We start from the raw sequence: 19,518 nt of genomic DNA, 5'->3' as shown, positions 1-19,518 counted from the left end.
TCTGTCTTTTCTATCATGGTCTCTCTTTTAGACTAATGGCAATTCCAATGGCCTTGTACCGATGCTGAGAGTATATAACAACACAGCTCGATATGTGGATCAAGGTGGGAACAAGGTATGCTCCATGACTTGAAAGTACTGGAAATCAGAACTAAAGGTGATTTAGTCATATACACTTAAGATGGTTCATTTATGTGTAGTTTCTAATTACTTTTTTTTACTTGTAAAATCAATTTGAGGAGGTATAATTATTTTAATATGCATATACTTTAAATGTACAGTTTGATGGGTTTTGACAAATGTATACACTTGTGTAATCACCACATTGATAAAGAGGTAGAACATTTCCATTGCCCCAAAATCTTTTCTCCCTCATATACCTTTATATTCATTCAGTCACCCCTGTCACCCCTACCCACACATACTTTATCCCTGACTCTAGACAGCCACTGATCTATTCAGCTTTCTTACATGATAGTTTGTTTGCAAAGAATTTCTCAAGTTGTAACTCATATAAATTTGTTACATGAAATGGGGTTGTAACATGTGCTCTAGGTTTTTCTTTCGTTTTTTTTTTTTTGTCTCTCTCTTATCACCCAGGCTGGAGTGCAATGGTGCGACCTTGGCTCACTGTAGCCTTGACCTCCTGGACTTAAGCGATCCTTCTGCCTCAGCCCTCCCATGTAGCTCAGACTATAGGCCTGTGCCACCACACCCAGCTAATTTTTATATTTTTTGTAGAGACGGGGGTCTCACTTTCTTGCCTAGGCTGATCTCAAACTCCTAGGCTCAAGCAATCTACCTGCCTTGGCCTCCCAAAGTGTTGGGATTACGGGTGTTAGCCACTGCACCTGGCCTAGGTTGTTCTTGAAACAAAAACAAAAACAAACTGGAATAACAAAACTCTCCCTAATTGGCTGGATGCAGTGGCTCCCACCACTAATCCCAGCACTTTGGGAGGATGAGGTGGGCTGATTGCGTAAGCTCACGAGTTCAAGACCACCCTGGGCAACATGACGCAACCCTATCTTCACAAAAAATACAAAAATTAACCGGGTGTGGTGGCGAATGCCTGTAGTTTCAGCTTCTCTGGAGGCTGAGGAGGGAGGATGGCTTGAGCCCGGTAGGCAGGAGGTTGCAGTGAGCCGAGATTATACCACTGCACTCCAACCTGTGCAATAGAGCTAGACCTTGTCTCAAACAAAACAGAACAAACAAACAAAAATTCTCCCTAATTGATAGAAGAAACAGTAAAGTTGAGAGAACTGGGTTGTTTACCTTATTTTGTCAACAGGATGGTTTGCGACTAGAGTCTGCCTTTTGTGACTATAGGCACACTAATCACTTGTTAGTCTATGAATTTCTCTCTGATGGACTTTGGGGACCTTGATAAGACAGATCAACTTTTTGACCTTCAATAAGAGCATGGCTTATACTGTCAAAGCAACTTCCTTTGGGCTTTATGTACATGTCATGTGGTGTAAAGAGAGCTGGGCTGTTGCTGAAGAGGAGGCTCCATCTGTAGTTCATCATGTCACTTTAGAAAAGTTAATCTTGTTTCACATTTTGTTTATATTATTCGTTCGTTTTTACTCATATAGTTGTAAAATATTACTTTTACAATTATATATGGAAAACTTACACTTTTATAATACTTTTATTTATGTTGTTTAATTCATTGTAGTGAAGATCAAAGGAGATACTATAAAAGTGCTTTGGGAGACATGATGTTTCTTTGTTTCATTTTTATTCTGAAGAGAATTATGATTTATTTACCACTAGCGTCCTGGGGCATTTGCTATTTACCTGGAGCCTTGGCATTTAGACATCTTTGAATTCCTTGATTTAAAGAAGAACACAGGAAAGGAAGAGCAGCGTGCCAGAGATCTTTTCTTTGCTCTTTGGATTCCAGATCTCTTCATGAAACGAGTGGAGACTAATCAGGTGAGAGATAGGTACTTGTTGGTAATAGCAACTTGATTCACGTGAGCTTTCTCTTTTTTGGTCATCTTAAGTCAGGCTTAGGAAGAGCCCATCTATGTGTGATGCCACAGAAGGCATTCTGAACAAGTTAAGAGATGCCATGCTTGTCTTCTTATATTTCTGTTCTCTAAAGTAGATGCTTTGTGACCTAAATGCTTAAAAGGTCATGTATAAACAGGCAGACCTAGATGTTTGGGCTTAAACCTGAAAATGATTATTTCTACAGCAAATTTCCAAGAGAGCTTGTAAAAGTCACCTTATGCTTGCAGTGTTTCTAATGGATTATGGTTGGCTATTTGAAGTTTCTTATGAGTGATTTTGTCCTTTCCTTTTTAGGACTGGTCTTTGATGTGTCCAAATGAGTGTCCTGGTCTGGATGAGGTTTGGGGAGAGGAATTTGAGAAACTATATGCAAGGTATGGGAAAAATATGAAAGAAAACAATAATGTTTTAACCATGGTTTCTCTTATTTCAGGGGTCCAAATATCGAAAGTACTTGTCAAGAATCTTTTGAAGCATCTAAGAGAAAAAGTGACTAATAATTTTGGTCAGATTTGCTTCCTGACTCTTCACCAAAATTGAGTTGTGTCTTCTTCTTTCTTAAAACTTTGGAATGTATAAATAGGTTCTTGGGATTTTTAATTGATCCTTATAAAAGTTAAGATAACTAGTAGGGTTATTATTTTGCTCTGTCATATAGTACTTTTGATAAGCTATGCTTTATATTGCATAAAGGAATCATGAGTGACTAGGACACATATGTCAATAGTTTATTAAAATTAAATAGGCCAGGTGCAGTAGCTTACATCTGTAATCTCAGCACTTTGGGAGGATGAGGCAGGTGGATCATTTGAGGTCAGGAGTTCAAGACCAGCCTGGCCAACATGGTGAAACCCCGTCTCTAGTAAAAATACAAAAATTAGCTGGGCATGGTGGTGCACACCTGTAGTCCCAGCTACTTGGGAAGCTGAGGTAGGAGAATCGCTTGAACCTGGGAGGTGGAGGTTGCAGTGAGCTGAGATTGTGCCACTGCACTCCAGCCTGGGTAACAGAATGAAACTCCGTCTCAAAAAAAAAAAAAGGAAAAAAAATTTAGCACAATCTTAAGAGATTTGGCTTCCTTAGTTTTTACTCCTTTTTATTATGAAAGATATTATTGGTTTAGTGGGATTGGGATCATTTGAAGGAGCCTAAAACCGCCTCATTTTCCCCTATGACTTTAGCCAGAGTAAAATAAATATCATATTCCTTTTTTTCTTTAGCAAAACTTAGAAAAAATTTAAGAGTTTTCATAACTTTATATTTTAATGTCTTCAAGTTGTCTACAATAAAGTTTTTTTAGGGAATATATATTAAATAATATTATTTGTGCCTTTCAGTTATGAGAAACAAGGTCGTGTTCGCAAAGTTGTAAAAGCTCAGCAGCTTTGGTATGCCATCATTGAGTCTCAGACAGAAACAGGCACCCCGTATATGCTCTACAAAGATTCCTGTAATCGGAAGAGCAACCAGCAGAACCTGGGAACCATCAAATGCAGCAACCTGTGCACAGAAATAGTGGAGTACACCAGCAAAGATGAGGTAGGTAGAAAAAATTCTTCCTAGAGTACTAAGAAAAGAACCTTAGGCAGTTATTATTTGTGAATTCCTCACTTGATTTCACTTGAGATAAGTGAAGGGAGTTTGCATAGTTGTAAGCAGAAGAACACTGTTAAAGGCAGAGAGTAAAGGAAGGAAAGGGTATGATCTGTGCCTATAAATGTTTTTTAGTCTAAGCCGTGTGGGAAAGACACAGTTTTTTCTTATACACACATCATTGTAATAACATTTACTCAAGAAAAATAGAAATATACAGTTATGTTGGTTTAGGACACACACAAAAATGTGTTAGGATGTACATTCAGTTTAAAGTATGTAAGCCTTGAGCCTGGAAAGTGGAGGCTGCAGTGGGCTGAGATTGTGCCATTGTACTCCATCCTGGGCGACAAAGTGAGACCCTGTCTCAAAACAAACAAAAAACGAAAAACAACAACAACAACAAAAGTATGGAAGCTTATAAAGAGAGTCCTTTCAGTGAATGGTGAGATGAAATTCTAATTTCAAGTCTGTAAAGAGACTTCACAGAAGAATCAAGGCTAGAAATGGGACATGGATTTGGTGTTTTAAAAAAGTTTTAGAGAGGAGCTTTCCATTTGGAAAGAGTGGTCTGTATGATACACCAGAGACAGGGCTGGGTTTTATGCAGTATGGCAAGTAAATCTGTTTTGATGGTGCAAGTAGATTAATTATTGGAATATGGAGAGATGGCTATGGCTGGGGGAAGGGAGATAGAAGGTAGAAGCTGACATGTCACAGATAGGAAGCCCTTGTAGGTTTCTGACAGGAAAATAGCATCAAAATGTTAAGATGAAAAGGAAGGTTCTTGCTTCTGGTTACAGAGTGTCTTGCTGTGAGAAGGGATTAGAGGTTAGCCTAGGGAGATTGTTGTAGGAGTTGGATGACAGGCTGCTTTGATCTTGGATGTAAACTATGGAAATGAGGAAGGAGTAGATCCTCAATTCTAGGACCTTAAAATAAAAGACAAATGAAAAGTCAGGAAGTAAATGGAAAGTGAGTTAAATATACTGCTAAGGTATAGTTTAATTCAAAATTTATTGTGCACTAGCTATATGTAAAACACTGTGTTAAGTGCTCTGAGAATATAAATAAATATGCTGCCCTCTGGAAACTTCTAATTTAGTTGGAAGAAATCGACATATATTTAGGTAACTATTATGCCAGATAGATTATATTATAGAGGCTAGAGTGACATTTTAAAAATAAAAATCAGATAATGTCATTTGCACAAAACTACTCTTTGGCTTGCTAACCCATGCAGAATTCCTTTTTTTTGGGGCAAGTCAAGATTTCACTCTGTTGCCCAGGCTGGAGTGTGGCTCACTGCAACCTCAACAGAGTTCTTTCTTTTTGCAAATTGAGCTATAATTCACTCTTTTTAAAATGTACAATTCACTTTTTTTTTTATAGTATATCTGCAAGTCTGTGCAACCATTACCACCATCTAACTGTAGCATTTTTTATTTTTTATTTTTATTTATTTATTTATTTTTTGAGACAGAGTCTTGCTCCGTCACCAGGCTGGAGTGTAGTGGCTCGATCTCGGCTCACGCAACCTCCGCCTCCTGGATTCAAGCGATTCTCCTGCCTCAGCCTCCTGAGTAGCTGGGACTACAGGCGCGTGCCCCCACACCCAGCTAATTTTTGTATTTTTAGTAGGGACGAGGTTTCACTATGTTGGCCAGGATGGTCTCAATCACCTCGTGATCCGCCTGCCTCAGCCTCCCAAAGTGTTGGGATTACAGGCGTGAGCCACCGTGACCGGCCTGTAGTACATTTTTATCACTCTAGATAATGAAACCCTTTACCCATTAGTCACTCCCTGTTCCCTTCTTCCCTCAGCCCTTGACGACCACTAATATATTTTCTGTCTCTAGATTTGTGGACATTCCATAGGAATGGAGTCATATAATATGCAGCCTTTTGTGTCAGGCTTCTTTCACTTAACATGTTCTTTTATTCATGTTGTAGCATGTACCAGTACTTCATTCCTTTCCATCCAGAGTTCTTACAATGCCCTACAAGGTCCTACACAACTGGATAACCCACCTCATCTGCGGTTACTTTCCCCTTTGTTCACTCTGCTCCAACCCTATTAATTTTCTTGCTTTTTCTCAAACATGTCAAACATGCTCCTACCTCAGGATTTTTGCTCTTTCTTCCCTCTTGAATGTTAAAATGCACCCCCTCTTCCCATAGCCACATGGTTTGCTTTCTAACCTGTTCAGTTCTTTGTTCATATGTAACATTTTCAATGAGGTCTTTCTTGACAACTCTGTTTAAAAATTATACCCCCTTCATCTTTATCCCCAGTACTCTCTGTCTTCTTTTCCTGCCTATTTTTCTCCCTGGCATTTATTAGACTTCTGTGATTCAAGCTATATTAAAAAAAATGGGTATTTGGCAACATGTGTAGAATGGAGTAGATGTGAAGGGCATCAAGAGTTCAGCTGGGAAACTTTCAGTAGTCCAGGTGAGAGAAGTTAAGACTTTGCCTTGGGATAGTCATAATCAAAATGGAAAAGAAAGTGTATTCATTCAACATTATCAAGACTTACTGTGTGCTAGATGTGTTGCTAGTGCTAAACATATAAATATAAATAAGATGATCCTTGTGTGAAGAAGCTCACTGCCTCGTATAGTAGAGGAATCACTGGAAGTGCTTTTTCAGAAATCACAAATTGGGATCCATTGTTGCTAAGGGCTTGTCAGAATATCAGTGAAGGTGAGGTGGACGTGTGTGTTTTGAAGAACTCTGCAGTGATGGAAATGTTCTGTATCTGATGGCTATTGAGCACTTGAAATATGACTAGTGCAACTGAGAAACTCAGATTTTATTTCATTTTAAATAGATATACGTAGCCAGTGGCTACCATATTGCAGGGCACTCATCTACTGAATAATGAGATAGGTACGTGTGAAAAGCTAATTATAACATAGTGTGATATATGTCTGGTAATAGAGCTGTGTACCATGGAACATAGGGTTCTCTATCTTACCTATTTTGCTGATGCATGTTATAACTAACACATATGACTAGGTATTGAAGAAATAGAATCAGTGGGATTTAGGAATGGACTGATGAATGATGAAGAGGGAGAAGTCAAATATAAAAATTTAAAATTTTAATGGCTGAGAGTATTAGAGGCTCACATGGTAGTGTAATTGACACAGGAAGTAAAAATAAAAATTGTGTGATTCTTGACCTGTTTTTTGCATTCCAGGTTGCTGTTTGTAATTTGGCTTCCCTGGCCCTGAATATGTATGTCACATCAGAACACACATACGACTTTAAGAAGTTGGCTGAAGTCACTAAAGTTGTTGTCCGAAACTTGAATAAAATTATTGATATAAACTACTATCCTGTACCAGAGGTATGAATAGATTTCTCTGCTTATTGGTAATTATTGAAATCCAAATTGAAAGGAATCAGTCATGATCTTCGAGTCATCATTTAAATGGTTATCAATAAAATGGTTTGAGAAAAAGAGGTAGTCTGTCTCATTTGGTACGGAATGTTGCTTTTTCTGTTCAGTAATGTTTTCTCCTTTTCTTTAAAATCTGTTGACACAAAGGCATGCCTATCAAATAAACGCCATCGCCCCATTGGAATTGGGGTACAAGGTCTGGCAGATGCTTTTATCCTGATGAGATACCCTTTTGAGAGTGCAGAAGCCCAGTTGCTGAATAAGCAGATCTTTGAAACTATTTATTATGGCGCTCTGGAAGCCAGCTGTGACCTTGCCAAGGAGCAGGGCCCATACGAAACCTATGAGGGCTCTCCAGTTAGCAAAGGAGTAAGTATATGGATGAAATTGTTTTTACCTGTGAGTACCTGTAGTGGGCTGAATGGTGACCCCGCAAAAGGATATGTCCACATCCTAATTCCTGGAACCCGTGAATTTCATTTTATTTGGTTCAAAAAAAAGGGTTTTTGCAGATGTAATTAAGAACCTTGAGATAAGGAGATTTACCTGGATTATCCAGGTGAGCCGTAAATCTAATGACAGTTGTCCTGCAAGAGACACAGAAGGGGAAGCAACGTGACTATGGAGGCAGAAATTGGAGTGTTACAACCACAAGCCTTGGAATGCTGATAATCACTAGAAGTTATAAGAGGCAAGGAACAGAATCTCTTCTAGTGCTTCTGGAGGGAGTGTAGCCCTCCCAACATGTTGATTTTGGGCTTCTGGTCTTCAGAACTATGAGAGAATAAATTTTTGTTAAGTTACCAAGTTTTTAGTAATTTGTTGCACCAGCCATAGGAAACTTAAATACCTTTGTCCTCTGGAGTAAAAAGGATACTCTGTTTTAATCTCTTATTTAGAACTAGTCATTGCTAAAATAATGTAAGAGGGATGCTGCCAGTGTTAGTTTTCTGTGGATTAAAACATGGATTCGTTATCTCACAGTTTCCACAGGTCAGGAGTCCAGACTTAGCTTAGCTGGGCCTTCTTTTCTGGATCTGTGTTCAAGATGTTGGTAAGGGCTGTGATCTCGTCTGAGACACAGAGTTCTCTTCCAAGCTCACCTGGTTGTTGGCAGAATATATTTCAAGGACTCATGGCATCTTGCTTCTTTAAGGCCAGTGGGAGAGACCATCTCTCGTTTTAAAAGGGGCACAGTCTAGTCTCTTTTGAGGATTTTCACCTGATAAGTCAGGTCCACATAGGATAATATCCTTAACACCCCTCCACCACCCCCCGCCCCGCTTTTTTTTTTTTTTTTTGAGACAGAGTCTCTCTTTGTTACCCAGGCTGGAGTGTGTGGTGTGATCTCAGATCACTGCAACCTCTGCTTCCCAGGTTGAAGCAATTCTGCTGCCTCAAGTCTCCCAAGTAGCTGGGAATACAGGTGTATGGTACCACACCTGGCTAATTTTTATATTTTTAGTAGAGATGGGGTTTTGCCATGTTGGCCAGGCTGGTCTTGAACTTGTGACCTCAAGTGATCCGCCTGCTTGGCCTCCCAAAGTGCTGGGATTACGGGCATGAATCACTGCCCCTGGCGTAATCTTCCTTTTATTTAACTCAGAATCAGCTGATTTGCAACCTTAGTTACATCTGCAGAACACGTCTTTCACCTTTGCCATAATCACTGGAGTGACATCCATCCTATTCTCAAGTCATGTCCATACTCGAGATTATAAATAGCCTGTGCACCAAGGTGTGGGAATCTGGGGAGCTGTCTTAGAATTCTGCCTTTCCCACTGCCTTTATTATCAGTATTATGATTCTTTTCTATATAAAATGTTAATTTCATTTCTGACATTCCTGCTGGTATTAGAAAATCTAATGTGTGGTTATTAGAAAATAGGTGTTTTTAGCGAAGTAAACAGATCAAGGGACAGATGAAGGCACTGAAGAAAGTAACATTTTTACTGTTAAAAAAAAGAGAATGTATCAGCCACATGCTTTTATGAATGTTAGAGTTTTCTGATTTGTAGATATGATATGGAATAATCAGTTTTCTTAGCCTGCTTCTGATCAGTATGACTACATGGAATTTTGTCCAGGAAAATCTCTGGAGCTTGTATTCCTCATAGAGGTCAATTAGAAGACAGCATTTGTTGGGGTGTGGGGACATGGCAGCTAGTCATTTGTGGGTTTTTTTTTTTTTTTGTCATAGTTTTAACTTGCTGTAGAATAAATTTGAGTTGTGTATTCCTTAGATTCTTCAGTATGATATGTGGAATGTTACTCCTACAGACCTATGGGACTGGAAGCTTCTCAAGGAGAAGATTGCAAAGTAAGTGAAAAGATGTAGCTTTGAAGGCAGAAGGGTTTAGGTTCACCTTCTGGATCTTCAGAAGTTAGATATGTCATTTTAACTTCTTAAACTCATTTATTACAAATGGGGCTAAAATGGCCTATCTCACAAAACTATTTTGGGAAAAAACTTCGTAAGATAATATATATAGTAACCTGGAAGTTGCTTGGCACAATGAAAGCATTTCAGTACCTGGTAGGAATTACTATTAGTGGATCTTATTTTAGGGACTTAAGACACCTAGATTAGGTAATTTTCTTTCTCATTAAGGCTTTTTTTCAACTGTGCTTTTTAAAAAGAAAAAAGTTTTTCATTCTTATTTATTTCCCAATTTAGTTACATTGGGCATATAAATGGCTTTTGTTTGAATTGATTGTCATAGGAATAAGGGATTTTGGAAGATTTTTTGGAGGGTAATGTGTTTTAACTATATGAAAGAAAAATTTTAAAATTGAGTTTTTGTAGGACTTTCAAACTAAAAGCATAAGGGATTCGAAGGCAGACAGAATGTTTTGCAGAGTGAATAACAAAGCAAATTGTTTTTGTTTTCTGTCGTGATGACTTTGTCATTTATGGGTTAATGCATATGCAAAGTGATTAATATTTGGAGAATGAAGCAGTAGCTTTAAAATGCTCTTTTAAAAAAATAACTATTTGCCTTAAAATTGTTAAATTAAAATTGTTTTCCTACTCAAATAATACATGTTAGAAAATTTAGGAAAACATAGATTTGGAAAGAGAAAATGAAAATTATACTAATACTGCCTCCCCCAGAAAACCTGTGTGCATCTTAGTGTCTGTCATCCTTTAGGTTTTCTTCCAAGAGTACACACATATGTGTATTTACATGGAAATTCAACTTGTAAGAAAATGGACCTGTACTGTATTTATATATATATATATATATTTTTTTTTTTTTTTTCCCTCAAAATACTATGGCTTAGTTTTTTTATATACATGACTTTTCTAATTTCAAAATTAGTATATGAACACAAATTTATTATTAATAAAGCTCAAATACAGAAATAAAATAGAAAGTAAAAGCCCTTCTTCATACTTCTGCCAACCATTTGTTTCAGAAAACAAACCAAAAAAGTAACTTACTCTTTTTCCCAGAGATAAGACTTGTTAATGGTGTGTATTTTTCTAGATCTTTTTCAGTACATTGGCAGATAGGTACACATACACGGTTTTGTCATATAAATGTGATCAAACTTGATGTATTCTGGGCTGGATACCGTGGCTCACATCTGTAATCCCAGCACTTTGAGAGGCTGAGGTGGGCGGATCACTTGAGGTCAGGAGTTCAAGACCAGCTTGGGCAACATGTCGAAACTTAGTCTCTACTAAAAATACAAAAATTAGCTGGGCGTGGTGGCGCATGCCTGTAATCCCAGCTACTTGGGAGGCTAAGACATGAGAATCACTTGAACCTAGGACGTGGAGATTACAGGGAGCCGAGATCGTGCCACTGTACTCCAGCCTAGGTGACTGAGACTCTGTCTCAAAAAAAAGACTTGATGTATTCTGAGACTCATTATTTAGTGATTTATTTTGGAGCTCTTTCTCTTTTAGTACATGTAGGTCTACCTAATGTTTTTAATTATTACAGACAATTCCATAGTTTGAATATATCGTATATGTATGACTTTTCATAACATTTACCTGTCTGTAGACAGATGATGTTGCTATTTTACAGATGAGGAAGTAAAGACATGAAGATAGTTGGTAGTTTGCTTGATACCTCACTACAAAGTGACAGAGTATGGTGGAGAACCACCCCCCAAAAAAAGTAAATAAAAAAATAATAATAACTAAAAAGTAGAGAACCCAGTTGTATTAGTCAGTTCTCACACAGTTATAAAGAACTGCCTGAGACTGGGTAATTTATAAAGGAAAGAGGTTTAATTGACTCACAGTTCCGCAGGGTTGGGGAGGCCTCAGGAAACTTACAATCATAGCAGAAGGGGAGGCAAACAGGTCCTTCTTTAATACGGCGGCAAGCAAAGTGCTGAGTAAAGTGAGAAAAGCCCTTTATAAAACCAGATCTTGTGAGAACTCACTATCTCATCAGAACAGCATGAGGGTAACCTCTGTGATTAAATTACCTCCTGCCAGGTCCTGTAACACGTGGGGATTATGGGAACTACAATTCAAGATGAGATTTGGGTGGGGACACAGCCAAACTATATCTAGTTGTACAGACTCCGTCAGGATATGAGGCTGTATGCTAAGCACTGTACAAATCCATAGGTATAGAATGTAGGAAAGACAGGCTCTTTGTGTTTTAAAAACTTGCGACTAAGAAAACAAGTAGTTAAGGTATATGGAAAGGTACAGGTCAGAGAAAATGTTTGCAGAGCAGATATTTGTATTTGACATTTATATTTGTGCCTGCCTGATGAGGAAAGATGTTTTAAAATTGGTATCAATTAGGCTGAGCTTTGAAGGTTAGGCAGGGGCAGTTGGGAGATTTCTCAGTGTGTCAGATAGTGTATTTTCTCTTAAGTACTCTTTTGGGCATTGATTAGTCAAAAGATGTTAACCTTCTTCCAGGAACTTATAATTGAAGAATATACTTTGAGCATAATTTCTTCCTGTTTACAGGATAATGGAGAAGTATGGTGATATTTGTCTGATTCTGACCACTTTATTTTTCCAGAAGGGGTCTAGCACAGTGATTTTATAGGCACTTAGAAAAGAATGAGGGTTGGATGAGCGTAACCTAATACAGGTGGGGAGCGCTTCAACAGCGATTTGAATATTTCCCTGTGCAAGATAGTGTATCAAGTGTTATCCTGAGTGCCACAGTCCAAGTGGCATAAATCATGGCATGATAAGGATAGCCAACAATAAAAATTGTACTAATTCAGTTTAGGAGTCAGGCATTTAAGAGGAGAGTGGGCTATAGTAGCACCCATACTGTGGAATTGCCTCCCTGTAGGAGTTTAATTTGAAAGTCAACATGTGAGTTCAATGCATGTATGATGTTACATTTACATTTACTACATTTATCTACATTTACTACAGTGACTTAAAGTAGCTGCTTTCTTGGCAGATTGTAGCTTTGGGACTAATACCTGATAATCTCCTTTTCTTTAGGTATGGTATAAGAAACAGTTTACTTATTGCCCCAATGCCTACAGCTTCCACTGCTCAGATCCTGGGGAATAATGAGTCCATTGAACCTTACACCAGCAACATCTATACTCGCAGAGTCTTGTCAGGAGAATTTCAGGTGAGCAGTTCACAACCAGCCCTACAGGGAGATCTTTCAAAAGCCTGATGTTGGGAGTAAATGCTCACTCATGTTTAATTTGCCCATTTTCTTAGTTTGGGTGCAAACTTTGATAAAGAGAGTCATCTTCATCTCTAATATTATTATTTATTATTAATATTTCAGCACAATAGGCATTTAATAAATAATCTGTTGAAAGAATGAATGATTGAGGGTTGAGTATGAAAGTAAGTTGTTGATAGTAGAGTTAACATGATGTTTAACCATTATGTAATCATAGTGATCTATTCTATAACTTCCCCCAGATGCTTAAGTTAGGATACTCAAAATGTACAAAGAAGTATCATTTAAGGCAGTGGTTCTCAGACTTGGTTACCAATTAGAATTTATGGTGGGTGAGATCAGTGGTTTTTTGTTTGTTTGTTTGTTTGTTTGTTTTTAAGGTTCCCAGGTGATTCTTATGTGTAGCTAGGGCTGAGAACCTCAATTTAAAAGACTATTTGTGAATTTCCAGATATCTTGAAATAAAGTTCTGTAAAGTTTGAGAAGGATACGTTTCTAATTTTTTTAACTTAAGTATTTATAGATTTACCCATCTTAGGCGCTATTCTTTTCACTTTTGCAAATGCCATATGTTTCTTTTTTAATGAAAATATTTTTTCAGCTTTATTAAGGTATAATTGACAATAAAAATTGTGTATAAATCCAAGGTATACAGTGTAATGATTTGATATGTATATATATTATATAATGATTACCACACCACAATGTTTTTGTTGTTGTTGATGTTGTTTTTGAGAAAGTGTCTCACTTTGTCACCCAGGCTAGAGTGCAGTGGCGTGATCTTGGCTCACTGCAACCTCTGCCTCCTGGGTTCAAGCAATTCTCATGCCTCAGCCTCCCGAGTAGCTGGGATTACAGGCATGCTGTGCCACCATGCCTGGCTAATTATATTGTTTCTTGAATAACAGATGTCAAGATCTTAAAGGAATATAGCTTTTGTGTGGTGGCATTGATGTCTCATCTTTATAAAAGATAGAATTTACCAAGCAATCTAGCATTAAATAATTCTTAAGTGATTTTAGTTTAAGCTTCAAAGCTGTAGTCTTTTCTAAGCAGTCACTGTTATTTATTTCTTCATATATTTTCTGCTTTTCCATTCAGATTGTAAATCCTCACTTATTGAAAGATCTTACTGAGCGGGGCCTATGGCATGAAGAGATGAAAAACCAGATTATTGCATGCAATGGCTCTATCCAGGTATAGAATGAAAATGAAGTGTGCTCTGCAGGGGCTGAGTTGGACATTGTGGTACCTCCTCACTCATGCTAGACAATGGAGAGAATGACTTCATTGTGTTCATCTAGGCTTTGCTTATGTAGCTCTGTTCACCTCTGCATTGTTGTGCTAGGATTGTACACATCTTTACATAACCCTTACCATCTTGTTTTTATGCAATAATATAAAAAAGTAGTTTTCAATTTTTCTGCCTCTTAGAATCAATTGGGGAGCTTTTAAAATCCTGAAGCTTAGGTTGCATTCCTTACCAATTAAATGTCTAGGAACAGGAACCAGACATCAATTTTTTTTTTTTTTGAGACGAAGTCTCTGTCGCCCCGGCTGGAGTGCAGTGGTGGAATCATGGCTCACTGCAACCTCTGCCTCCTGAGTTCAAGCGATTCTCCTGCTTCAGCCTCCCAAGTAGCTGGGAGTACAGGTGCCCGCCACCATGCCCGGCTGTTTTTTATATTTTTAGTAGAGACAGGGTTTCACCATATTGGCCAGGCTCCTGACCTCAGGTGATCCGCCTGCATTGGCCTCCCAGGGTGCTAGGATTACATGCATGAGCCACCGTGCCTGGCCTCAGACATCAATACTTTTTAAAGATTCTTTCGGTGATTCCAAAGTATATCAAAATTTGGGGGATCATAGATAGAAAGACTGAAATTAAGAGAGTCAAGCTTCATTAAAAATCATGGCTGAGGACTGATAGTCCAAAAGACAGAGTCACAAATCCTGTAAATATTTGCAACTAAGAGTCAAGACACATTTATTTGCAGATAGAGGCGTCTGGCTAAATGTTGGTCTGCTTAGCAACACAGATGAAGAGTCCTATAACAGTTCCATATTTGATGACAGAAACTGTAGCATTATCCAGTCTGTGTGTTTTAGTGAAAGTTAACCCTAGACCTAAAAAAACCTGATTTTGGATTCCAAAGGGAGTTTGGAATCCTGGCTTATTTAAAGGGTTTTATCTAATTGCTTCCCTTGATCCCTGTGAATTACAGCCCTTATTTTTTGTGTTTTCTGCAAAACTCAAGGGTCATTTATTGCTGCTTAGCTCTGACTTTTCCTTTCTTTAAGTGCCTCTAGAAGAATGAATGTTTGGGTCATAAACCAACAAAAAAGGGATGCTGAAATTACTATCACCAGATTGATATTTGGTTGGTTAGATGGGGTTTTGTTCAACTTTCTAAATAGTCTTGGTAAACTTGATAAGGATCATATCATATGATACTGAGTGGTAAGGTCAGATCTGGCAGGAAGTAAAATGAAGGTCAAAGCTTGTGTCACTATTCTATTAATCATACACTGCTTTCTTTAACTGGAGTAAAGTAAACATTGGGTTTTCCTTCTTTAGAGCATACCAGAAATTCCTGATGACCTGAAGCAACTTTATAAAACTGTGTGGGAAATCTCTCAGAAAACTGTTCTCAGGATGGCAGCTGAGAGAGGTGCTTTCATTGATCAAAGCCAATCTTTGAACATCCACATTGCTGAGCCTAACTATGGCAAACTCACTAGTATGCACTTCTATGGCTGGAAGCAGGTTGGTAGAGAATATCAAGGAGTACTTAATTGCCAGCTTGAGATATTTTAGCATTGGAATGATTTTATGTTCTAGCCACCTATTAAATATTATCACCTAGAAGTTCTTTAAGTTCAAATCCAGAATGTTAAAACCAAACCCATGGTTTTTGTACCAGAACAAGGTCTTGCCTTGGATTTTCTTGTTTCTGTTAGGTTTATTTCCTTCTTAGGTTTGAAAACTTGTAGTTACCTGTGATCCTTTCCTTCCTTTAGTCTCTGTACAATTACCAAGTTGTGTTGATTGTTCCTTTGTATTATTTCTTAAATATCTTCCTTCCGTTTCTGCTGCAGTTATTCTAAACTGACCTTATTGCTTCTAGTATCTCTGCTCCCAGCCATTTTGTGTGCCCTACCACCATTCCTCAGATAAAACTTTGCACACGTCAACCCACTATTCAAAAACATCCATTGTTTTCTCACTTTATAAAGTGAAAGCCAGCTTACTTAGCTAGTCATTGCTAGCTGTAAAGTCTGGTGATTTTGGATTATGTTCTTATTCCCTGATAATGTATTGGGTATTTAAGTAGAATTATAAATTTGTTTTTTAATTTAACATTTATTGAACATCTAGTATGTGCCAGGACTGAGGATACTGAATAGAAGATGATGATCTTTATCTTTGAAGTCTTATAGTCTGTTGTTACACAGAGACACAGTCTAGCTCTCTAAATAGTTATAACCTAAGGCAGACATATTGTCTTGGGCAAACCTGGAAGTCATATACATAAAAACAAAGACAAAAGAATAAAAATGTTTGACCTTTCCAAAGAGATAAGCCTGTTTTAGGGGTGAAAAGAACAGGATATTTCTGTCTGACTCACAAAGCATTTTTGAGAGTACTCCTAGAGGAGATAGAATTCCAAGTTTAAAAAAAGTTTGATCTGGTTCATGGGAATGTATTTTATTTTATGTATGTATGTATGTATGTGTGTATTTTGAGACAGAGACTCACTCTGTTGCCCTGGCTGGAGTACAGCGGCGTGATCTTGGCTCACTGCAACCTCTGTCCTGGGTTCAGGTGATTCTTGTGTCTTAGCCTCCTGAGTAGCTAGGATCACAGGTGTGTGCCAACACGCCCGGCTAATTTTTGTATTTTTAATAGAGATGGGGTTTTGCCATGTTGGCCAGGCTGGTCTCAAACTCCTGGCCTCAAGCAATTCACCTGCCTCGGCCTTCCAAAGTGCCTGGATTACAGGTGTGAGCCACTGCGCCTGGCCGGGAATGTATTTCATTTTATTTTAATATTATTATTTTATTTTATTTTATACATTTTTAGACGGAGTCTCGCTCTGTTGCCCAGGCTGGAGTGCAATGATACAATCTTGGCTCGCTGCAACCTCAGCCTCCTGAGTAGCTGAAATTTACAGGCATGCATTACCCCTCTTGGGGGATGACAGGCGTGAGCCACAGCGCCTAGCCAGGAATGTATTTTAAATATTGGTGTGGAATGTCTAGTATTCTCGCAGAGTTTCTCCTAATAATTGTCTTTACTTTCCTTGTAGGGTTTGAAGACTGGGATGTATTATTTAAGGACAAGACCAGCGGCTAATCCAATCCAGTTCACTCTAAATAAGGAGAAGCTAAAAGATAAGGAAAAGGTATCAAAAGAGGAAGAAGAGAAGGAGAGAAACACAGCAGCCATGGTGTGCTCTTTGGAGAATAGAGATGAATGTCTGATGTGTGGATCCTGAGGAAAGACTTGGAAGAGACCAGCATGTCTTCAGTAGCCAAACTACTTCTTGAGCATAGATAGGTATAGTGGGTTTGCTTGAGGTGGTAAGGCTTTGCTGGACCCTGTTGCAGGCAAAAAGGAATAATTGATTTAAAGTACTGTTACGATGATAATGATTTTTTTTTAAACTCATATATTGGGATTTTCACCAAAATAATGCTTTTGAAAAAAAGAAAAAAAAATGGATATATTGAGAATCAAAATAGAAGTTTTAGGAATGCAAAATAAGTCATCTTGCATACAGGGAGTGATTAAGTAAGGTTTCATCAGCCCTTTAGCACTGCTTTTCTGAAGACTTCAGTTTTGTTAAGGAGATTTAGTTTTACTGCTTTGACTGATGGGTCTCTAGAAGCAAAACTGAGTGATAACTCATGAGAAGTACTGATAGGACCTTTATCTGGATATGGTCCTATAGGTTATTCTGAAATAAAGATAAACATTTCTAAGTGATTGTATGAGATTAATTTTGTCATTTACTTTCATATAAAAGTCAAATTTAAAAAAACATTTTCTGTTCTTTGAGAATTCAGGGAGGAAATTATATGCCTTTTTCTTTTTTTTTCCTTTCTGTAGTAAAATATACCTAACATACAGTTTACCATTTTACCCATGTTTAAACATAAAATTCAGTGGCTTAAGCACATTCACAGTGTTATACTACCATCACCACTATTTGTTTCCAGAACTTCATCATCCCAAACAGAAACTCTGTATCAATAAGAACATTAACTCCCCCTTTCCCTCTGCTAAGTCCCTGGTAACCTCTATTCTACTTTCTGTCTCTATGAATATGCCTATTCTAGGTACCTCATATAAATGGAATACATGTCTGGCTTATTTCATTTAGCATAATGTTTTCACAGTTTATCCACGTTATAGCATGTATCCAAATTTCATTCTTTATGTATACCGCACTTTTTTTTTTTTTTTTTTTTTTTGAGACAGAGTCTTGCTCTGTCACCCAGGCTGTACGATCTTAGCTTGGCTCACCACAACGTCTACCTCCTGGGTTCAAGTGATAAGTGATTCTTGTGTCTCAGCTTTGCAAGTAGCTGGGACTATAGGTGCCCGCCACCATGCCTGGCTAATTTTTGTATTTTTGGTAGAGATGGGGGTTTCACCATGTTGGCCAGGCTGGTCTCAAACTCCTGGCCTGAAGGGATCTACTTGCCTCGGCCTCCTAAAGTGCTGGAGCCTCCACACCTGGAATACCACACTTTGTTAATCCACTTATCTTTTGATGGACATTTGAGTTCTTTCCTCCTTTTAAGGAATTTTGACTAATGCTTTTGTGAACATTGGCTTAAAAGTATCTATTGAGTTCTGCCTTCAATTCGTTTGGGTATGTATACAGGGATGAAGTTGCTGGAAATTATGGTAATTCTATCTTTAACTTTTTGAGGAACTACCAAACTTTTCCACAGCAGCTACATTATTTTACATTTCCACCAGCAATACAGTAGGGTACCATTTTCTCCACATCTTCACCAACAATTATTTTTTGTATTTTTGTTTTTGTTTTGTTTTGTTTTTTGAGAGAAGGTCTTGCTCTGTTGCTCAGGCTGGAGTGCAGTGGTACCATCATAGCTCACTGCAGCCTTGATCTCCTGGGCTCAAACGATCCTCCCATCTCAGCCTCTCAAAGTCTTGGGGTTACAGGTGTGAGCCACCACACCCAGCTCATATTTTTTATAATAGTCATCTTAATGACTTGACAATTTCATTATAATGTGTCTTGGTGTGGGTCTCTGAGTTTATCCTACTTGGGACTTACTGGGCTTATTGGATTTGTAGATTCAGGTCTTTTGTTAAATTTGGGTTGTTTTTGGCCATTATTTAGATAGTTTTTCTTCCCCTTTCTCTGTCCTTATAGGGACTTCCATAGTGCGTCTATTGGTCGACTTGATGGTGTTCCATAGGTCTGTTAGGGGTTGTTTACTTTTCTTTATTTTTTCTTTCTATTCCCAGACTTGATAATTTCAGTGTCCTATCTTACAGTTTTCTGATTATCTCTTCTTCCTGCTCAAATCTATTGTTGTGCTCCTCTAGTGAATTTTTCATTTCAGTTATTCTCTTCAACTCCAGAATTTTTATTCTTCTTTGTAATTTTTGTCTCTGTTGATATTCTGATTTTGTTAATAATTGTTTTTCCGATTTCCTTTACTTATTTGTTCATCTTTTCCTTTAGCTCTTTGAGTATATTTAATACAGTTGTTTTAATGTCTTTGTTGAGTAAATCCAATGTCTTGGCTTTCTCAGGGATGGTGTCTATCATTTTTTCTTGTTACTTTGAATGGGCCATGTTTTC

General features: G+C 37.9%; 1 protein-coding gene across 3 annotated transcripts in view; it reads left to right on the top strand.

Moving 5' to 3' along the window:
• RRM1 (ribonucleotide reductase catalytic subunit M1) overlaps positions 1-17,660 on the top strand; it is a 44,480-nt gene extending 26,820 nt beyond the window's left edge. For all 3 annotated transcript variants that reach the window (XM_055282741.2, XM_055282739.2, XM_055282742.1), the window contains 11 exons: positions 32-115; positions 1,783-1,944; positions 2,320-2,399; positions 3,363-3,564; positions 6,825-6,974; positions 7,176-7,397; positions 9,272-9,348; positions 12,472-12,607; positions 13,772-13,867; positions 15,249-15,437; positions 16,981-17,660. In XM_055282741.2, the coding sequence (XP_055138716.1) occupies positions 32-115; positions 1,783-1,944; positions 2,320-2,399; positions 3,363-3,564; positions 6,825-6,974; positions 7,176-7,397; positions 9,272-9,348; positions 12,472-12,607; positions 13,772-13,867; positions 15,249-15,437; positions 16,981-17,169 (1,587 nt within the window). In that variant the 3' untranslated portion in view covers positions 17,170-17,660. The remainder of the gene's footprint in view (positions 1-31; positions 116-1,782; positions 1,945-2,319; positions 2,400-3,362; positions 3,565-6,824; positions 6,975-7,175; positions 7,398-9,271; positions 9,349-12,471; positions 12,608-13,771; positions 13,868-15,248; positions 15,438-16,980) is intronic.
• The last annotated feature ends 1,858 nt before the right edge of the window (positions 17,661-19,518 follow it).

Source organism: Symphalangus syndactylus, chromosome 6 (genome assembly GCF_028878055.3).
Source record: "Symphalangus syndactylus isolate Jambi chromosome 6, NHGRI_mSymSyn1-v2.1_pri, whole genome shotgun sequence".
Taxonomy (NCBI): domain Eukaryota; kingdom Metazoa; phylum Chordata; class Mammalia; order Primates; family Hylobatidae; genus Symphalangus; species Symphalangus syndactylus.
Note: the sequence above shows the minus strand (reverse complement) of the source record. Positions and strands in the feature narration are given on the sequence as shown.